At 39.9% G+C, this 22379-nt stretch overlaps 1 protein-coding gene across 1 annotated transcript in view; it reads left to right on the top strand.

The window, feature by feature from the left end:
• Window positions 1-22379, top strand: part of LOC102792291 (roundabout homolog 2-like) — an 80618-nt gene that overhangs the window by 49083 nt on the left and 9156 nt on the right. The window contains exons 7-22 of the mRNA XM_087847167.1: window positions 1437-1561; window positions 3295-3466; window positions 5737-5942; window positions 7975-8056; window positions 8175-8340; window positions 8829-8995; window positions 9094-9215; window positions 10764-10995; window positions 15860-15984; window positions 16077-16248; window positions 17221-17397; window positions 18469-18495; window positions 18655-18694; window positions 20260-20387; window positions 21056-21328; window positions 22129-22291. Of these exons, the coding sequence (XP_087703293.1) occupies window positions 1437-1561; window positions 3295-3466; window positions 5737-5942; window positions 7975-8056; window positions 8175-8340; window positions 8829-8995; window positions 9094-9215; window positions 10764-10995; window positions 15860-15984; window positions 16077-16248; window positions 17221-17397; window positions 18469-18495; window positions 18655-18694; window positions 20260-20387; window positions 21056-21328; window positions 22129-22291 (2377 nt within the window). The remainder of the gene's footprint in view (window positions 1-1436; window positions 1562-3294; window positions 3467-5736; window positions 5943-7974; window positions 8057-8174; window positions 8341-8828; window positions 8996-9093; window positions 9216-10763; window positions 10996-15859; window positions 15985-16076; window positions 16249-17220; window positions 17398-18468; window positions 18496-18654; window positions 18695-20259; window positions 20388-21055; window positions 21329-22128; window positions 22292-22379) is intronic.

The raw sequence follows: 22379 nt of genomic DNA, 5'->3' as shown, positions 1-22379 counted from the left end.
TATCAGTGGGAAGAAGCTGTTTCATATTTGAAAAGCTCGAGCAAAAATTAAGCCAAATTCAGACCAATAACATTATCTCCGCTTTTCGTTTTTCTCTTTCCTTCTTTTTTGTATGAAAAAACATTGTTGACAGAGCTAAAAGGGGATACTCATTTGCATACACTCCACATTTTTGTTCCTGGACTCTACTGATGTAGCTTCACGTGACTCAAACATCAAAATAATCCTTATTTTTCTTGTACTTGTCCTTGGTGTATTTTCTCCGCTGCCTAAAATGAGCTGGTTTAGCTCTCCTTCCCTCACTTTAAGCCAACTTTCTTAACGAAACATAACCAAAAAAGGATTACATTACCTCAGCACATATTCCGACCTTCTTATTTTAAACTTTGGACATGTTAAATGTCAGCTGACACTTTGATGATAGAACAGACTGTATGTATGACAGAAGAAAGGAAACCAAGTGCAGCTGATTTTGAATCACCTAAAATTATCTTCTTAACTTCTTAACAACAAATACATAGAAAACACAGCATAATGTACACAACATATCTCATCTTTAATCAGCCCGCTCTCATCATTGATCCATTTCATTTACATGACTTTTGATCTACCAACAGATCTATTAAGTTTGCAAGTCTGTTAGTCTTAAAACTGATAAATCATTAGCGATATAACTGTTCAGCAGTTTTTGCCATCAGTTTCTTATCTCACAAACACCAACAAGGTACTATTTCCTCAAGGTCCACGTCATCACCTGCTTTGGTGACTGATTTTTACCCTCCCTGTCCCTGAGTTTCATGGATGGAAACCCAACTCCATCTCATTCATCTCTGATTTTCATTAATTTCTTTTTTGTTTTCTGTCCCTCTGTTCTACTCCTCTGCTTTCCTTCTCTCTGTGTTGTGTGTAAATCTCACTCACACCATTGTTGTGTCATCAGCTCGCCCCGTTGGTAAGTAAGAGCTGATCCCATTGTGCATGCGCTGCTCTTTGTTTTTAATCACACACCTGTTCAGTATGCATGTACCGTTGTGGCATTCCACAAACGCAACCATCAAACTAATTTTAGACATGCATATATAGGTTGTTTTAGTCAACCACTGATCTATTCCCGCAGTCCTTAAATTTACCACGTCACTTTAAAAAGAAATAAAATGAGTTACAGATATGTGAGATGTGCCTTATTTAGAAAAAAATGAAGATATATGAGTTATTATTAAATATTCTGATACTTTGGCAGCTGGATTTAGCTCATTTTAGCTGTATAGCTTTTCAGTCAGTAAAACCCAGTGCATGAATCCCTTTAATTAGCAGCTGGACATTCAGTTTATGGATTTTACTTTGAAAGTTTAACTGGAGTCCTGTTAAAAACACAATCAGAATTCTGTAAAATTGCTTTGCAGTTGTTTTATGGTTTATTTTGCCTTTAAACTCAGAGGCACCTCAGTTTGTGGTGCGTCCCCGTGACCAAATAGTCGCTCAAGGACGAACAGCAACCTTTCCCTGTGAGACCAGAGGAAAACCTCAACCCACTGTCTTCTGGCAAAGAGAAGGGAGCCAGGTAAGGATAAAGACTGTGATTTGAACGATATGTACTTATTTTTATTTGTTTTGTAGGGTGGTGTGCGTGTCTCTTTTAGGCTTGCATTCCTATACAGGCATCGATTACACAACTAGCATAATAATTTTTCATAAAATGGTCAAAATCTGACTAAATGGAACAAGCCAATGGTAAGCAGTGCGGTTCTGTTCCACATGCATATAATGAAGTGGTCATTTATCATCAATCTACACTGGTCTGACTAGCCAATTCACTTAGCAAGAGACAATGTCATGTACTGCATTAGAGTCATTAGACATAATGAAAGCAGGCTAATGTCCTTTCCTGCCCATCAGCTTGTCTGCCTAGGGTGCAGAAATGGACAACGCTGATGCCTCAGTTTTATGACCATGACTTCAGGTTATCACAGTAGAATTAGCACTCTTGTGGTAAACAGCTATTCAGACCTTGTAGGAAACAGACATTGACCCACTTTTCTAACCGAATTGTACACAGGGGAGTGAATATTCAAGTATATTGAAAGCATGTGTTGATGTTGTTTTGGTCGGAAGAATCATTTTGAAATAATTAATAATAACTATAACTGTCAGGAATAGTGCGTATCATCATATTCGACCACTGGCGAGCTAAACACATGACCCGAGCATTGTCAGAACACTCACTCAGTCCACTTAATTACATGAACATGATCTGCTCTTTAATACAGATATCTAATCTAATCATGTCAACAACTCAATGCATTTAGCCTTGTAGACATGGTCAAGATAACCTGCTAAAGTTCAAGCCAGGCTTAAGAATGGGGAAGAAATTAGATTTAAGTGACTTTGGCATGGTTCTTGGTGCCAGACAGGCTGGAATAGCAACAACACCCTGACTCATTGGGATTTTCTTACACAACTGTCTCTAGGATTTACAGAGAATGATCCAAAAATATCCAATGAGTGGCAGTTCTTTGAGAAAAAAATGCCTTGTTGATGTTAGAGGTCAGAGTAGAATAGCCAGACCTCTCCCAGCTGACAAGGAAAGCAACAGTTAGTCAGATAAGGTTGTTTCGTTACAATTGTTGCAATTATACAGAAGAGCATCACTGAATGCACAACATTTTGAATCTTGAAGCAGGGTATAGCAGCAGAAGACCGCATCAGAGAAACGCAAAACTGACGCTACAATTTTCACGGGCTCAACATTGTCCAATTTTGGATAACACTGGAATTCCATTGTCTGGTCTAATGAGTGTGAATTTCTGCCTGGACAGTTAGCTTGTATGGTCAGAATTTGGCATAAACAACATAAAAGCAGGATCCATCCTGCCTTGGCTAAGTAACTCAGGCTGCAGGTGTAATGGTTTGTGAGGTATGCTCTTGACAAACACCGGGGCCCTAAGTACCAATTGAGCATTGTTTAAATGTCACAGCCTACCTGAGTCTACTCGCTGACCATGTCGATCCTTTATGACCACAGTATACCCATCTTCTGATAGCTGCCTCCAGCAGGATGCTGGAACATTAAACAGAGTTCACTGTACTCAAATGGCATCCACAGTCACAAGATCTCAATCCAACAGAGCACTTTTGCACTGTGGTTTAACAGGAGATTTGTGTCATGGATGTGGAGCTGACAAATCTACATCAACTGTGTGATGCTGTCGTGTTAATATGAACCAAACCTTTGTGCTACTAAACGAGTACATCATCTAGTTTATTTATGTTTCTCTCCACTGTCCCTCCCAATAGGATCTTCTTTTCCCCAGTCAGCAAGCACAAGGAGACAGCCGTGTGTCTGTGTCTGTGAATGGAGAGTTGACCATCTCTCCTGTACAGCGCTCAGATGCGGGGTACTACATCTGCCAAGCCCTCACTGTGGCCGGAAGCATCATGGCCAAGGCCCAGCTTGAAGTAGCAGACGGTAAGACGAGAGTTGATATAGCAGACACCATCCTCAGAGAGAGAGAAAATGTTTACCTATGAAGGAAAATACCACTTATCGAGTTATGCGATTTATATATACACAGTTTAGCTGGATTAAAGAGCAAATAGGATAAAAGAAAGATGAGAGATGTTAAAGAAAACTTTGCTTCCTGAAGTTACAGTGATTTCGCAATGTTGTGCGTAAAGTATATCGGCATAATAACATTGTGCATAACTTAAGAGTCTCATTAATGTTTATTATTTTGATGGGGCACATATAGCTTATAACATTACTCAAACACTGAACATCACTGTATCAAAGATAATTTATCTGCCCACATTTACAAAGATGCATCTGTATCTTCTAAAAGCCAGCCACTGACAATGAACCTTTCCATTTGCACCTTACTTTTTTAAAGACTGAAAACATGTAAAATAAAACGATCTACTTCATGGAGAGACGCAACGCTTTTTTTTTTTTTTTTGACAAAGCTTTAATGTCAGCATTAAGTGCTGAGCTGCTGCCAGCTGGGAGCTGTTTATGCCCTTCTCCCCATTTGTTTCTTGGCTTTTTCTCCCACACATTATTAAATTAGCATCTGTTGAAGTGTTTTTTTGGAGAGCAAATGACTTCTGTTCTGTCACTCAGAGGAGATGGATAAATATCCAAATGTAAGGTGTAGAGCGCAAGGGATAGGAGAAATTCCTTTGACTGATGGCTGAAAACAAAGATGGATAGAGTTGGCGTGACGCCTGGGATGTTTGGAAGCTTGAATTGTATCGTTTTGTGGCATGCACTAAGCTTGTACGATCAGCTGCCATACTGTATGTGTCCACTAGATAAGGATTTTCTGAAGTGCTGGTTTCTCTAATATGCGTGAGTGTAAAAGTACTTTATAACTATGTAAGTATAGCTATAACTTTAGCTATTTTTTTTAGCTGTGATGTTTGATTGAGGACTACAAACCTGGACCAGCAGTGTAGAAATTGATATTCTTATGCATAATCAGTAATTAGTGTTTTGATACAGTTCAATAAGTAGCAGCAGGGACTAATACTGGAGAGTGTTCTCTTGCATCCCTGTAACAACCTTGGAAAGCAGTATTGTAATTTTTTCTTTTGTCACCAAGGTTTGTGAGTATGATTGCATTTTTCACAGAGCAGACTAAATCAGGAAACGCAATATCATATTTTTGTTTATACCGTAATCACTTGGGATAATGAGAGCGTGCTCTACAGCAAATGTAATATTAGAAAACGTTTGCTAGAGCATCTTTTGTTAGATAACACATAAACTAATTTTGTGTTGAACTAGAAAAAGTAATAATGGCATCTTCCCATTTATTTAATGTTCACATTTACATCTAAGTTAAACCTTAATATATACTTTTCAACAACACAACGTGATAATATTGCCATATATGTGCAAACAATTTAGCTCTCTGAAAATCACATGCGGTTCTGCTTACTGTACACTACGCTGCACCTAGTTGTACATGATTTTTCTGTTATTCTGCTTGAGTTGCTGTATTGCACATTGTCCTGAAGGAGGTGTGATGAAAGATAAGGCAGAGAGAGCCTGCTGTAAACACTTGTGTGAATGGAGACAGCCCTGATAACAGTGGAGAGCAGCAGTGAGGAAATTGGAAGCGAGGGATAGTTACAAGGCCTAGAGAGATTCAACACTACCGAAATTACTGTTTGAGAGTGCAGAGGCTGTTTTCTGGATGATATAACATGCTCTAAAAAGCTTTAAAAGAGTTGTATTGTTGTTCTGCTTGGCATGCTAATTCTGAGTTTCGTTCATGTGTGTTTGTGGGGGACTTGCCAAAAGGGTGGAGATAGAGCCATGAGTCACAGTGGAAAGAGAGAGGACAGGCATGAATGTGCTGAAAGGTGTTATAAAGAAGGTATGGTAATTAGCACCACGGGTGAAGCATCGTTAATCCTCACCTAGTAATTAAAACTCAAAGGTGTGATGCAGTGCCATGAACACTCCGCCCTACTGTGGAAAAGGCTCACAAAACAGTCAGTTCCTCTCACAACAAATCCACCAGATTGAACCCTAACATCTCGGGCATGTAACCACAAATATAATTATTGCAATCACAAATTAACACCTTGTGATAAGGTCATGTATTTTTTCCCACATATCTGATAACTACCAAGAAAACAGTTGCATGTTTCTTGCCAAGACTATGACATTCAAATTACATTGTTAGGAAAGCATTCAAATAATAACATCGGATTCTTGATTGTTATACTCAGCCCTGAAGGACCGCCCACCACCGATCATCCGGCAGGGCCCATCCAACCAAACTCAGGCTTTGGGAGGCATGTCCCTACTCAGGTGTCAGGCGTCTGGGGACCCAGAGCCTACAATCACTTGGCGGAAGAATGGGGCCAATCTGCTTGGAAAGGACACAAGGTTTTCCCTTCTGGAACATGGCAGCCTTCAGATCCAGAGTACCAGGGTGGGTTATGTTGAAGTAGCGAGTGATACCTTGTATCTGTAATATGTACTCTAGTTTCTTCTGGGGACAGTGGCCTACTAACCACCAAAGAATAGCTCTAATTGCTATTTTAATTGTTTTCCCCATAACTTTGCTTTAAAAAATGATTGAAGTCCAGTTGGAAGAAGTTGATGGGTTAACCATAGATCACCGCTGAGTTTCCCACTGGTTTCTGGACTCTTATTTTAAAGGCATTTTCTCTTATATTATTGGAAAGAGTAGCAACTGATCTGCCACAAAATAGTCGTGAATCATGCTCAACTTAAGTGTTCGTTTAACTCTAAATGAAACTTGTGATTCAGACGTAAGACATATTAAGAAACTACTTGCTGAGTGAAAAGTTGTATTTTTTCTTTTTCTAGACTTCTAGATAATTAATCTTGTCTCCAACAAATTACGTTTCTCCATGCCTGTCATTAGAAAGAATTGAGTTTTAAAAGACTCTTCACTGACATCACTTTCCAGTTACATCTGACTTTTCTGCTCAGTCTGTGGATGTTTAAAGCATATATAGTAGTGTTTCTTTTTTCTTTTTCTTTTTTGTTTTTTAAATGCCAGCTGGGCTCCTGGCATTCAATCCATCTTTGTTGCCAGTCAGCTGTTTTCCTAGGTTTTAGTTGTTCACTTGGTTTAGTCTAATTAATTTTTTTAAAAGAGATGAAAAAATTACCAAATATATAAAATGATAAACCACAATTGCAGCAAACATTCTGCCAGTTAGCATTACGTACGACCTTTATATTTCCTCATGCCAGATGTGGCAGACGGAATTGAAGTGTCCTTTGCAATAGTTCAATCAGGTCCTCAGGACTAATTAATCAAAATAAAGGACAGTTAATTAATCTTGGAGACAGTGTTTTACCACCAAAATTAAAATGCCCTTGTTATCTTCTCAGCAGCATATCAATTGAATCTCCTGTTGATTATTGTGCCTTCAATTAATCCCACTGCACATATTTCACATTCCTCTGACCTGCAAATTATTCATATATTTTGCAGTGCAATCTTTCTCTTTTGGTGAGAAGGACATTGAAGTGAATGTGAATGCAGTTCATAAACACATGAAAGCAAAACAGCATATTTAGTCTATGGGGCTTTTGTTTGTTTTTGCATGTGTAGCTTTCACACCCTTCATTGCGTGTGAAAGAATAAAGAGGAATCTACGTATCTGATAAATGATGTCAGCTTCAATGCATTACAGATGAACAGGTACAGTCAGGTTGCTGTTAAATGGTAAATAGTGAGTATAGATTTTTGTTAGTTTTTAAAGTCTTTTATATAGTCTGAATTCAGAAGTCTTAAGGGGGGAATAAAATGGAGAATCTCCAATATACGCTGTACTGTCACAATGTCAAAGTGCTCCTCCTGTGTCACTCGTGTACTTTCTCTCGAGAGATAACATAGTTGTCAGTCTCTCCTAAGGCATTGCCAATATGAAATTGGTTGTCATATCTACTATTTCCTGTGTCAGCACTAGTGATGATAATGTCAATGGCTTTTGGAATGGCGGGTGACCATTACTGGAGCAAATCAATTAAGAAAATTAATGTAAGCTTTCACTGGGATCTGTCTTTTTTTTTTTTTTTTTTTTTTTCATTGGCCAGCATTAAAGTTCCCTCTCATCCACTCTCCGGCTTTTCTCGAGCCAAATGCAGGCCAGCGGAGGTTAATGCGTTTTTACTGTACTAGTAGGTGCAAAGCCCAGACTGACGTAAGAGCTTCTGGAAACCATCTGGGATCAGAGTTGGATTCAGCTGTACAAAGCAACAGAGTACACTCTAAAAGCTGTATTATGATGCAGATGAGCAGAAAATGTTTGTTAGTTTAATAGACACAGTGTCTGCAATCATTATTATTATTTTTTATCGTTAGTTACTGTTTTTTAGTGTTGAATTTGGTTTCTGTTGCAGTTTTGAAATCTGCCCAGTTCTTGTAGATTTCAGATTAAATGGGAGCTTGAATTAACTTGAAATTTAAATTGTGTCTTTCTTAGCTGTCTGACTCGGGGCTGTATACCTGCGTTGCTACCAGCTCCAGTGGAGAAACATCGTGGAGTGCCTACTTGGATGTCAGAGGTCTGCTTCAGTAGAAAATGATTCACATGTTTTATGCATATCACTTATAACATGGCTTGCATTTGTTTTGTTTTTGTGGGGGGTTTTTGCTTTAATTGTGTCTGTCTTGTTTCCTTAGACGCTACTGACCTCGTTGACTTCATATCTCACAATTCGACCGCCCTCCCAGGGCCTCCCTCCAAACCCGAGGTTACTAATGTTACCAAGAGCAGTATCTCGTTGTCATGGAAACCGGGACCAGAGGGGGGCTCCCCAGTGTCCTCCTATGTCATTGAGGCTTTTGGGTATGTCTGTGACCTATGGCCTCGAGCAACATTTAGTGACCCCGAACTTTCATGGCAGTAACAGATGTGGGTGTTTCTGTGGGCAGTCAAGCAAGCCTGGGCAGTTTGAAGGAGAACATTCATGAGTAGCTCTTTTATATATAAATATATATATTTATTTATTTATACAGTTAGTTTCCAAAGAGTACAAAGTAGCTTGTATTATATGTAAATAATAACTTTATTGGTTGTTTTTAAGCAGAATATGATTAGCACACTTTTTGTGTGTTTGTGTGTGTGTCTTGTGTTTGTTGGACTGACTATTCTTTCACCAAACAAAATGTTTTTCAAAGCCTTTCATTTCAAATAGTTATTCTGGCGTTTCATTACTATGTGGCACATCATTTGAGCTCCCCCTCTCAGCAATACATCTAGTTATCTCAAATGAATTGTCTGGATTTCTTGCATTTCAAGTTGTTCACTGCTTATTTAATTTATTCTTTTTACAGTCAGTCAGTGAGTAACAGCTGGCAGACCGTGGCAGATCATGTGAAAACCACAGAGTTCACAGTCAAAGATCTACGACCCAATACCGTCTACTTGTTCATCATCAGGGCAGTCAACGCTCAAGGGCTCGGGGATCCGAGCCCCATGTCTGAGCCCGTTCGCACTCAAGGTACAGAAATGAGAATGGATTCTAATAAATTTTTAGCGATAAGAATTCCTGTTCCCACTTACATTGCTTGTGTTTTGGGGTTTTTTTCTCTGTCACAGACATTAGTCCTACAGCACAGGGAGTGGACCACCGTCGTGTGCAGAAAGAGTTGGGGGATGTTGTAGTCAACATGCACAATCCTGTTGTCCTCAGCTCCACGTCAGTGCAGGTCACCTGGACTGTGAGTACCCACAACCCTTAAAAGATTTGTAAAAGTATAGCCGAAGTACCGACTGTTACCTTTGGAGCAGTGTAGGAAAAACAAATCTGGTCTAAGCTTGTTTGAGAACTTTATACCTGGCACGTCACTTTGTTTTGGATTAGCTGGCACACACACAGAATAAATATGAGGGGATGGATACACATTTGTAGAATGAACAGCTGCTGCTGCATCAATTTTGATTGGTGTGAAGCGATGCAGGAATCAAGACTAATGTTTCTATTCAGGACAAATACATCACCATTAGGCACTACATGTGTCACTTCTGGAAGCAGTTTGCAGTGCTTTATCTGGGAAATGTTATTTCTGTCTGTTGGCAAGGTGTCCCAGTGCCTGCTGCTGTAGGTTAATAACACACCTTGGATACATTTACTGCAGTCTGCTATTTCATGCTTGTCAGCATGACAACCGTGTACTGTCACACAGCTTTTAGACTGAGACAACTGTGTTTGTGGTGGATCTGAATAGGTTCACAGGCGTTATTTGACCTGGCTCCATTTAACAGAAGTTTTTTTCAGTGCCCAAACTTTATGTATTAAACAGTTGCAGCATAATTTTTTTAATTGTTGTCTTTTGCATGTTATTTGGGAAAAACAGCATTTCCCATTTTGTTTTTTGGATTTTACTCAACTTTAATTTCAGTAGTTTGTTGCTCAGAACATAAAGTTGTCAGTCACCTTTGTCTGTGTGGTAGTTGAGAACTTCATTGCATACGTCTTGTTAAACTTGGATCTCCACATTTCTGGCCTATATGCACAACTTATGCAGGATTACATCAGACATTACATTTACTAGAAACAGTTCCACTAAGACATCAAAAATCACAAAGCAAATTCTTCCTGCCTTATGAAAAATCACATTTCTGTAAAGATAAGGGTTTGGTAGTAATGAGATTTGAGAACATAAGAACCGGTGTGCACAAACTTCCACAAATTTGGAATAATTGTATTACTTTTTTCTATCTTTTGAAGAAAATAGGAATTTGTGTTTATTTTTTATTCACACTCCCAATAACAGCAATTCCGTTTTTTTAAACATAGGCAAAAAAGGAAAAAGAGATGACTTTTGGGACATTTAGATGCACAAATCATTTTGTTAAGAACATACAAGCTGAGACTACAGAGAGACAGCGAAAGAAAAGAAATAAGCCAGAAAAGAGCCACTCTTGCACTGTTTTGGTGATAATCCAGTGTGTTATTTTCCTTGTAAAAGCTTTTTCTTGCTTCTCCCCCTGTCAAGAAGTACCTGTCCTTAAAAGAACCTGGGAAAATTAAAAAAAACAAGAGGAAAAACATACTCTGATCCCATATTTTTAGCCTAGATTTAACTACTTAGCAGCAGATCTGGCAAATGCACTACTACTGTCTTTGTACGGTTTCTTGCTTCTCTTCTGCTAATTGAACTGTGTGATTAAATAAACGGATGTTGAGTCATAGCAGTTTTTATGACACCTTCCGCACTATTACAATACAGCGTGTCTCTCTCTTTCTCCTTCTCCTCTCTTGTCAGGTGGAGAATCCATCCAAGTTTATTCAAGGCTACCGTGTTTTGTACCGGCAAACTTCAGGGCTGCCCTCCCCAGGGCCGTGGCAGATACAGGACTTGAAGGTTGCCTCAGAGAGGGACATAACTCTCTCTGGTCTGAAGAAAGGCATTGTATATGAGATTAAAGTGCGGCCGTATTTCAATGAATTTCAGGGCGCCGACAGTGAATCCATGACAGCACGCACCATGGAAGAAGGTGAGCCACAAATTAATTCGCATTTCTGATAAAAATTAATTTCTCTGCTGACTTAATGTTCGAAAGAAGTAAGATATGGTTACTAATGCATGAGCAGGAGCTCTTGTGTAAATGTTTCTACCTACTTTCATATTTAGTTGCTCCTACTAATGGCTTCTTGGCTAGATAGGAATGGATAATGGCATTTCAAGTACACCCTCCCACATACGCACACTGCTGCAGTGCTATGTCCCCAGTGTGTGAAAGCAGTTCTCCCAGACAGCGCAGTAGGGCTCTATGACAACCCCGAGCCTCTGTGGGTTGGTGGGCAAAGAGGGCGAGCAGTAAAGCTTAACTCTCTCTCACCTCGTCTGTGCCTGCTGCCATGTCTCTGTCTAAATGTACATGATATGACCTCCCACCTCACTTACACTCACACACCAATGAGCTCTTTGTCTAATTACACTTCCTGGTTTCGTCTTTCTCCTCGTGTTATTCATCGGTATTTGAAATGTTATTAATATCAGACTTCTCTATTCATTCTCAATTCTTTGCAAACAGGAAATGATAAGAATTATTTGTGCATGCTAATGCTATAATAGAAATTATTTAATGCGGCCAATGCAAACATCACAAGAGATGAACCCCAACTTTTATGTTGGGTTTTCTGTGATCGGAGATGAAAAAGCAGATTGAAGTGAAAGAGACCACAGTGCACAAAGCCCAAAGGTAGAGAATCAGGTCATGGCTGCGACTTCATTTGCTGCATCACTCTCGTTGTGTTTTCACATTGAATGGGCTCTTCACCCCCGGATTCAACCTGTCAGTACAGACCTTAACTATAAAAATTCTAAGGAGCATTTGAACATTTGGTGGAAACTATCTCAGCTGTGGTGTCAAAAACACTGGCTTTTAGATGCACCAACTCAGCTGTGGAGTGAAGGATCTTAGGCAGGTGGAGAGGAGACAACTTTGAAAGAAATATGCACAAAATTTCAATTGTGCATATGAATCTTACAGGTGGAGTCACTGAATCAGTGCTACTCATTCAGGTTAAAGGATTCATGCTCTCATTGATTCTTATTAACTTTCTCTATACCTTCCAGTCAAATCACCCAATATTTATTATTTAAAGCCCCTGATGTGAAAATTCACTTTAACCTTGAATATGGTTGTGTGACAATCCCAACTAAACATCCACTCACTAGCTTTTTTTTTCACCGAAATTGCAAGCCGTTACCGGCTCATCTGAAAATGTGCTAAAAGCAATGAGAGTTACTGTCCTCTCTTTGCAAAAGATCTCCATAACAACTGAGCAAACATGATCGGGTGATACAGGCTATGGCATTAAGGTTAACACTGTTTTCAAATTTAATCAATTCCCCTGAAGGTGAGACTGCATTTTGGACTTCAAGAGTAAAAAAAGTGAATGCACTGTATCAGCATTCATTTACAGCGGCTACATATGTTGCCTGTGGGTGAACAAGACAATATCTTCACTTACTTCATTGCATCATTCAGGGGTTGCATCATTTGAACGGTGTGGAACTTGGCTTGCGCTGAAAAAACAAGTAATGACAAGGCCATTAATGTCAGAGAAAATATTAGCCCAAAGCATCTGTGTTTGATGATGAGTGGATCACAGGGCTGCATCTTCCCCCCAGTAGGAGAACAGGGCTAGCTTAGTCTAGGGGATACAGCTGGTGGAAAAAAGAGAGACTCACCTCACTGGAGCCCAATTAAAATGGCCACACAGGATCACAGAGGTCTTTGCAGATGGGGGCATATGGTCTGCTCAGGGATACCTAGAAACAAGGCATTGTGGTACAGGGGAAAAATTGCCTCGCTCAACCTATTCTCTACTGCACAGAAATGCAATTCTTGCAAAAAATTGCAAGAAAATTACTTGTTATCCATCAAAGGTAGATTGGAAATGAAGTTCCCTACTGCACAAGGGAGAATTTGTATACTAATGCACCTCACAACCTTTCAGTGAGTTTAAAGAGGAGAGTAGGCTTTCAGCCAGTATTCACAGCAAGTCAAATGAACCCATGAGTCAAGGTTCTATGCTTGTATAGTTGTTAAAAAGAGAACCTCTGATCTGACCTGGTCTCATATGGACATTAGTGAAGCTAAAAGCTGAAATTCTCATATGAAACAGAGCTCCCTTCTCTTGCTAGATAGAGTTTATTACTGGTTTTTTGTTTTTGTTTTTTGGGGGCGGGGGCAGATGTGTTGTAGAGTAATGTTCACCAGTTCATGAATTAATTAGCTTAAATTATGCATCCATTTGCATAACAGGTTATGTTTACTACTTCATATCCTGCATAGCAGAACATTAAGCAGCTTTAGTAGCTTTTGTTTAATTGCACAGCTGTGGGTAAAAAAAAACCCTGAAATGTTTACTTAGACATTGGAAGCATTAATTGCTTGAAATTACTCTCTAGCTACAGTTCACATCAGTCCTAATATAAGTATTAGTCACATTAGTAAGAACATAATCTTTGACCTTTTCTTGGTTTTGCAGCCATTTATAGTAACATTATCCCGAGTCATTACTGGTATTCTAGCTATTATTCATCCAGGGGGATTGTTGTGGTACATATGGAAATTGTAGAACTACACGTAATGGTTCCTGTCTTCTCCTAATGCAGACCTTTGACTGACTGGAAAGGCACTGTTTGCTAAAAGAGCACCTCTGAAATGACATCTGGAAAGCTGAAAGTTACTTGGATAATTGTGACCTGATATTACCCTACTTAGAGCACTGAAGGCATTTAGTGGTCATTGCCCTCCTGCAGTTTTTTTATTGGTCACTCTACTACTGCTCTAAGCTTGCTCGAAGCTTACTAGGTGCCTTGTGGAAAGTGTATGAAGCAGCATTATTATAAAATATACAGACAGTGATAGTATTTCCAGAATAACATGCAGTGACAAAAGGAATGAATACTTTTGAAATAAAATGTTAAACGTGGTATAATCAGAAATTATGATCATTTCATTTATTTTAAAAAATGTGGAACCGTGTACATGCCCATTATTCTGTGTACTTTCTGACTTATAGCATACCTTCTGATTTTATCTGTATATGTGTAATTTCCTTTTTTCAGAAAATCAAAACTGAAAAGATAAACAAACAAAACTGACAAATAAACTGTTCCTGGCTGAGGTTTTGAAAGCCCCCCCAAAATCCTCAAACAGTTGTAGAGGTCTGTGTTTTATGGAATGCTTTGTTTATTTGTTTTTTGCTCCATCAGATTTGTTATTATGATTAGATTTTTGTTTTCAGAGACAAAAGGATTGCCTCAAATATTATGAGCCCAAAGATGAATATTAGGAGCCTTCTTTGTTCAGACTGTTGATGACTTAGAAAGTTGAATTCCTTCACCTGTAATCAAATTGGAATTACTTGTAAATGTTTACTTGAATGAAAGGAGTAGAGATTTGTGGCAGGATGATATGGTATAATATAATATCCTGTATTTTATATTTGACTCTTCCTTCATTGCGTGTGTATTTTTTCCTTCCTTCTGAACAATAGTCATCTCAATACTGGGACAGTACATCTGTGTGAGTCTGTTTAACAGTAATTGCTTTGGAAAGTCAATACTGCCTAAATGTCTGAATATAGATATCCTCAAACTGGGCTCAGTTAATTTGTTAAATGTAATAAAAATAAACCGCATCTCCTATGGCTGATTTAATTCCTTTGTCCTGCCAGCCTGTCAAGTACTTTGCAGACACAGCCATATCTGTTCATAGCCGCTCTTTTAAGCACAAGCTACATTATACAGGGAGATTTGTTTCATCTGGCAACAAAAGAAATCTATTGTTTTGTCATCTTTTTGCTATGTAAATTACCCGAGGCTGATGTTGAGCTTTGCAGATGTCAAATAACTGGCAGAGGTCAGGATCAAATCTTGCACAAATGCTCTGTCATACACTTCTAATATGCTGTTGTGTCATTAGTTCATATGCGCTAATACATGCGCTTTTGACTTTGAGTTGGCCGAGTACAGACACCATGTCCATTTTGAGAATTTGACTCACGAGGCCCATTTCCACAGTGGCCCACCTGCCTTTACTTCTCAGTACAGTAAGACAGTGCCTTCCATATATTGAAACACTGTGATTAGTATTGTTATTTTAAACCTCCTTGATCGGGCTCAAACTAGCTGTTTCATCCATTCAGTCAGAACGTAATGATGATTTTATTAGGAATCGAGAGAGACTATGTGCCCAGGGATTGCCTGTTTTGCACAGTTCCACAGATATGATCTTTTTGCCTCCTGCTGCCTATAGTTTCTTTAAATTTTACATCTATCTATGGAGGGTGCCACAATCTCTAATCTAAAAAAAGAACTATTAAAGTTTGTTTTTTTTATGCCCTTAGTCTCCACATACATACCAAGAAATCACCTCAAACTCATTATCAGACATGGGTACTGAACAATTTTATTCAAACAGACATGCTAAATTGAGTGCATCTACACTGGAAGCATTTGCATGTGGCCAATATGGTGTAGTGCGCGTAGGACATGATGAAAGTGATTTACTTACTGGGTTCAGCAACACAATAAGAATCTCACTATTAAGACAAGAAACTGAGATGAAGTACTCCCAGCAGCCATCTGCCAGGCTGGCGTAGGAAATAGAAAAACCCATGTTGTTTGGCTTGCTGAATTAATATGAATTGAGGTAGCGAGTGAGACAAATCCGTCTTTGACATATGACAAAAGAAATAAATAAAACAAGACACACTCGTTTTTCAGAATAAACTATGTGTAGTGATTTCATTCTTTCTTTCTTTTTTACCTTTTCTGTCTTTAATCTTTTTACCCCCCCCCCCCCCCCCCCCCCCCCCCTTCCCGGTGTGACCCATCAGCACCAAGTGCGCCTCCACAGCAAGTGACAGTGCTGACAGTGGGAAACCACAACAGCACATCCATCAGTGTATCCTGGGACCCTCCTCCTTCTGACCAACAGAATGGCATCATACAAGAGTACAAGGTGAGCCCAGGCTTCTCCAGACTGAATAGTTTAGTGATTTAGTGATGTACAACCTCACAATGAAATCTGTCTGGTGTGTCTGTCTTTGTCAGATCTGGTGTTTGGCCAACGAAACTCGCTTTCATGTCAATAAGTCTGTGGACGCGACCATCCGTTCAGTGGTAGTTGGGGGTCTGCAGACCGGAGTGCAGTACCGTGTAGAGGTGGCTGCAGGCACCAGCGCAGGGGTGGGGGTCAAGAGCATACCCCAGCTCATCACTTTGGGTAATCCACTCTCTCTTTCTCACAAACACTCACACACACGCCAAACCTCGAGTCAAATAAAATGACCCCATGATAGGAGACCTAGGTCTCTATCACAGATTGGGGGTCTGGGAAAATGATTTATCAATTTATCGCACTTGAAGAAAGAAAATTGCGCTTTACAACGCCAGATGTCTATAGAGAAATCAATAGCAGTTCATTAAGTGTAGTGCCTGGTAACACTGTGCCAAGTACTGTTAGCCATATCAATAATCCTCTCCAATATGTGTGCAGCTGGCGCTAACAAAGTAGACAGTGTTTTTGTAGGAGCTTATCAGCCTATCACATCTTATGAAATCACTAAAGTATGCCCAGCGTATATAAGCCCAGAATCAATATGGGAGCTCAGGCCAGATGCTCTTCATCTGTGACTTTTGACTGATATATAATAACACCCTAACGCCCAGAGAAAGGGAAACAGGCCTGTGGAATGAAGCTTAATGATGGGGGGGTGGTTCCTGCTGGAGACTGTGAATCTAATTTCACAGCACAGTAGCCGCAACAGAAAATCAAACTCTGTCAGAGCTGCTCTGTCAATCTTGTGTCTTGCAGCTCAAGTTGATAAGTGCACTGCTGAATTGATTAACGCTATATTGGATGCACTGATGCTATTTTTTTTTTATCTCTTTGTGTTTGTATTTTTTCACGAGCTCTTCTTTCGGTGGTCTCTGTAGTCCATGTGTCCTGGTTTGATACATAGTGTGTTCCACACTTCTTTGATTTGCTTAAACTTGTACATTTTCACCATATTTATTTATCTCTATGTCAAACATTGTGATGATATTGAATAAAATTTTGTTACAATTTAATTTCTCTGAACTGTATTTTTTCCTGCTCAATATTTTTTTTTTAATCCCATTCAGTCACTGATACTGAAATTAAAATTCTAAATTCTTTCCCTTTTCTCGCTGTGTGGGTGTGTGGTGCCTCCAGGTGCAGAACTGAGGGACGTAATGACAGGATCGGACAGCAACAACAGCATCTCAGATGTGGTGAAGCAGCCGGCCTTCATCGCTGCTTTGGGAGGGGCTTGCTGGATTGTCCTCATGGGCTTCAGTGCCTGGCTGTACTGGAGGAGAAAAAAGAGGAAAGGACTTAGCAACTATGCAGGTAAAAAAAAAAAAAATCAATTTACATGGTTCTGCATCAAAACTGGCTCACAAAGCAAAGTAGGTCTCTCTCCAGCGGAAGCTGATGCCATCACAGATGTGACTCCATTTGAGCTGGCTGAAACGCAGAACAAAGAAAATGTATTCAGCGCGGATGGAAATAGGCCCTATTTACTTTAATTCACTGTGCACTGATGTGCATCGACTGTGCTGCGTTCCATCAGCAGCACACCTCAACACTCTAATACATTCATGCGAGATAAGTAATTTAACATCCCCTTCCATTATCAGACCATGCCTGGTGTTGTTTGCACATTAACATGAGGTACATCTAGGTTTATGTATGGAATATTCTTGTATTCCACTGCGAGTCGAGCATGAAGCTGTGTGCAAATTTCATATTGCGTATTGCAGCTTTTATTTAGTGACTTGGGGAGAGAGCGGTGCGATTTCCTAATTCAGCAGGGATTTATGTGATTGAGGGCTGGTTTTCTGATCCCTTTCTTCAAAAACTGCAGGAGAGTTTAAGTCCAAAATTTCATATTTCCATTTGGAAAACAATGGATTCTTTTTTTTTTCTTTCTATAAGAACCATTGACTTAAAAAAATCATTGATTTCTTCATTTTTAAATAATTTATAGCAATAGTTTTAAAATGCTATTGCATCAGAAATTGTCTTTCTTGTTGCACACGTATTGTTTCAAGATGTATTTTGGAAGGCTTTCATAAAAAAATAGAATTATGATGAGAGTGCAGATCACCTAAGGCGAGTAAAAATAAAAAAAAAAAGGTTAAAAATGTCACCTTCATTTAAACTTCTCCCTCAGGGCAGTCAGTGTAAATCAGAAAATGCTGAAATGTTAGCTGCGTTATTGCCCAAGCTTCATCAAAATATGATCACAGTGCTGACATATTAGTGATGGATGAACAAACAAAGCAAAAATGAAGGCATACAATCTACATCTTTCGAACACGAGAGCATTTTGAATCTTTTTTAATATTTCTACGCACTCTTTATGCCACTTGATATGCCTTCTGATATGTACGTTCTTTATGTCTCTTTAAATTGCAGTTCAGTCCTTCACCTTCACTCGAGCAGGTATGTCTTTACATTGTGCCATTATATATACAATATCCTGGCAATTTAGGTGCCTTCATTCTTGACAGCAGTAATGTATCAGCCATTCAAATCTACAGTCATGCTGTTGATTACTTGACAGTTTAATTGTTTCTCTCTCCTCCCTCTTTTCCCTCCAAGTGACATTCCAAAGAGACAGAGGCCTGATCCGCAATGGAAGGTGAGAATTTCTCCACTAAAACCCTTCAGAAACCCTACTGCTAAAGCTTCCAAGCTGACATTCCGGTTTCACACGGTGAACTTTTTAATGACTACATGCTATTGTAAAACTTAATATGAAGAGTTCTCTCCTGATGAATGGAATTTGCATTTATGCCCCCCCCTACCCCCACCCCCGCCTATTCATATTGTATCAGTGCACAATTTCCACTGTTGTTCACTGTGATGAAATCATTAATCACTCCTTTGAACTGGGAGCTACCAATTAATGCAGGTGTTTTAGTCACCGGCGCGCTTCTCAGTTCATCTGAGTGTGCCAGAGGTCAATAAAGGAGGGGAGAGGTGATGAATGTGCTGTTTAAAAAGCTTGGCCCAGAGTAAGTAGAGTCATGGGCTTTATGTGGAGACAGAAGAACAATGCGTCGGACCTTGAGACTCCTCTCAGTGGCCGATAGAATTTTCAGACCGCTCAAAACGCCCAAAGCAAAGACAGCGTGTCCACAGAATATCAAAGTATTCCTGAAAACAACAGGGGGAAAGAGGTGAATTTGCTCTGTGGACAGTGGTTTGCTCTACATATTTGTTACACCTAAGCAAGCAGATAAGCCCAAAGCCAGAACAAATGTTGCAAGTAATAGACTAAAAATAAACGCTTTCTTGTAAAAACCCTTTCGCATGAGTGCCTTTCTCCACACTGAAGTTGCACAGACTGCTCGCGCTACTGTGCGTAGCTTTGCCCTGTTCTTCTAAGGAAATATATGTAAATATATGTATTATGCTTGTGTAGTTTAAAATGGAAATTATTGACGTAATTGTTTGAACACCTTTGAGCCATCACCAAGTCAGCTGTGAACAACTCCCCTGGCACTTGGTAAATCAGGCTCAGTGGAAAACTCACTGTAAAGCTGCACATTAAGTAAACATATGCAGACACACGGTATGTTTACTTAATGTGCAGGCATGTGAATGTTTTGCCATTTTTACAGCAGCTGATATAGAGGGGGTGTAAAATGTCTTTTTCTATTTTTTGTTCCTCCCTGAATTGCTGCCCACAACTTTCCTACCTTGAAGCGAACGCCTTTATTCGTGGACGTTGTACTTCACAAAGACAAAATGACATGGTAGCGTTCCTAAACCACTTAATGGGCTTTTGCTGTCTCTGTTGCTATGGAGACTGAGCAGCAGTGTAGCTGATCTGCCAGAGGCTGTCCATGATTCTCAATTTAAAATGTAAATTTCTGTTGTGCTAAGGCTCTAAAGTGGATTTAGTGTGTATTTAGGCCTGCCTTGCTTCTCCGGGGAGAGTTAGGGGTGGTAGAGTCGAGGGGAGGCAGAAGTCTGATTTATAGACTTGCCATTTTATGTCTCTCTGTTGTTTATTGTTGCCTGCGTGCTCGGCTGCTCCACGGGCGAGAATATGCTGAATGAGTTTTCGCATCAATTTGTTGTTGATGCAGCAGGAAGAAAATGAGCAGGGCAGGCTGAATATTTAACAATGCCACTGGTTCTCTGGTGTCCTTTCCACCTCTCATCCACCTTTGTCTGACTTTAAACATTTTCTCACAGCCGTCCAGGGTTGTTAAAAGCAGGTGATCCAGGCCTCCCCTGGTTAGCTGACTCCTGGCCTTCCACAAGTCTCCCAGCTAACGGGGGCTTAGGGAGTCCAAAAGGCGGCAGCAACTTTGGCCGAGGAGGTAAGAAACATAAACAAGCCGGAGCGATGAAGAATACGGTTTAGCGATGCCTAGTTGGACAGTTTTGATGTTGATCCCTTGGGAAGCATGCTGACAGGATGTCACACTTAAGCACATATACACAAATAGGTTAACACACACACACGCACAAATTAAAACAGCCTTTAAGGGCTCTGTTTTACTAATTTGATGTGACAAGCCTGATATCTGGCTTAAATTTGCACTGTTTAGATATATTTTTTTCCCCATCATTCTTTGTCATGCTCTGCCATTGTGCGTTTTTCGAGGTTGCGCACAGTGGTTGAAGTATATTGGTTTCCATTATGTGTTTGTATGCCTACATGTTCTCAAAGTTCAATGGAACCCTGGTGAGCTTCAGGCTTTATTCGTGCAAGACTGTTGAGCTGAAGGTTAGCACTGTTTGAGCATCCCTCTTGTGAGCACTCCACCCGGCTCCCACAGAGCATTGCATGCTAATTATGGTTGTTGATAATCACTTTCATTTATATCAAGTCCATTTGAGAAATGTATTTAACTAATACAGAGTGCTGGAGCAGCAGGGAGTGTTAATGACCTTAAAGATCGTTAACTTCATGTCAACTTATCTCTCCATGATGCCTTTTCCATTTCCCTCCCCTCTCTGTGTTCATCCTCTTTTTTTGCCTCAGATGTTTTACCGTCTGCAGCGGTGGAGAAAACTGGTACCATGCTGTCTGATGGTGCCATCTACAGCAGTATCGACTTCATGGGGAAGGCAGGCTACAGCAGCCCAGCACGAGGCACTCAGCCCACCCCCTATGCCACCACTCAAATACTTCAGTCCAATAGTTTCCACGAGCTGGCGGTGGATAGGCCAGATCCCCGCTGGAAGGCTTCTCTTCAAGCCCAGCAGGAAATAGCAAACCTGGGCTACTCGCTAACTGACAGACGCCCTGGCAGTGGTATGAGCCACGATGAAATGATCAAGATCTTTGTTTATTTGATTGTTTTTGGTTTTGTTTTGGGGGTTTTTCATTTTATGATAAACTCCTTGGGTCTCTGTGAACTAAGTGCAGCATTTTTGCAGCAAAATCACAAGCACTTTTTTTCCTATCATTTAAATTACTGGGAGCTAAACCAAGGAAAGACCAAACTAGGAAGGAGAGAATTTGTTTACATATTCACTAAAAATAAACCCTTAGGATAATGTCCTTAATTACTCTTCTGTCTTCATCACAATTGTACCCTGGGAGCTTATCTTGCCTAGAAATGTCACGCAATCATGACACATTTCTTTTGGGTTAATTTGATTAGATGGAAGAAGAAAATCCCTCAGTGTTTGGAGCTATTTATGTAGCTTCTATACATTTAGTAAAGTCGTGGAGGCTTTTCTGTGTGTGTTTTTTTTTTTTTTTTTTTTTTTTTGCACTATAGGCCGTGTGCTCAGTTAAATGTCAAGCTAACCACAGATAAAGAGAACAAGTGGAGAAGCAACTTAAAGTGGTTTGCCGCAGGTTTTGATGCCTATTTAAGAAATGTCAACATTTAGAAAATGTTGTAATGTGCTGTCAGCACACAGAAAAGACGAATAATGAAAACTGGGTAGAAGACAGGTTGGGTAAAAGTTCACTGAGAGAAGCAGCAGAGGAAGATAGAAGGTACCTTTTTCCAAGCAAAACCGAATGTGTGTGGACTGAGAGTAGAATAATACTCTTGCGTATTTTGTATAGAGGAAGCTAAACCTCTCTTTGCCTATCCCCAGGTGCAAAGGCTGGGAAGAAAAAGAAGCTAAAAAGTGGAACAAAAACCTCTAAATCAAATGGGACATGTTGGGCTAATATGCCTCTGCCACCACCACCCATGAACCCCCTGCCTGGGACTGAGGTTGACCTTGACTGTTACCCCCAGGAAAATCATGGAGGAGGGTAATGTACTTTCATATGTCATCAGTCTCTACTAAAACACATAAAAACAGAAAAGAAACACATGCAAACACAGAGCCTGCACTTGGGC

This window comes from Neolamprologus brichardi, chromosome 10, assembly GCF_056152115.1.
Source record: "Neolamprologus brichardi isolate AB-2024 chromosome 10, ASM5615211v1, whole genome shotgun sequence".
Classification (NCBI taxonomy): domain Eukaryota; kingdom Metazoa; phylum Chordata; class Actinopteri; order Cichliformes; family Cichlidae; genus Neolamprologus; species Neolamprologus brichardi.
The sequence above is the reverse complement of the archived record's forward strand: the minus strand, read 5'-3'. Positions and strand labels throughout refer to the sequence as shown.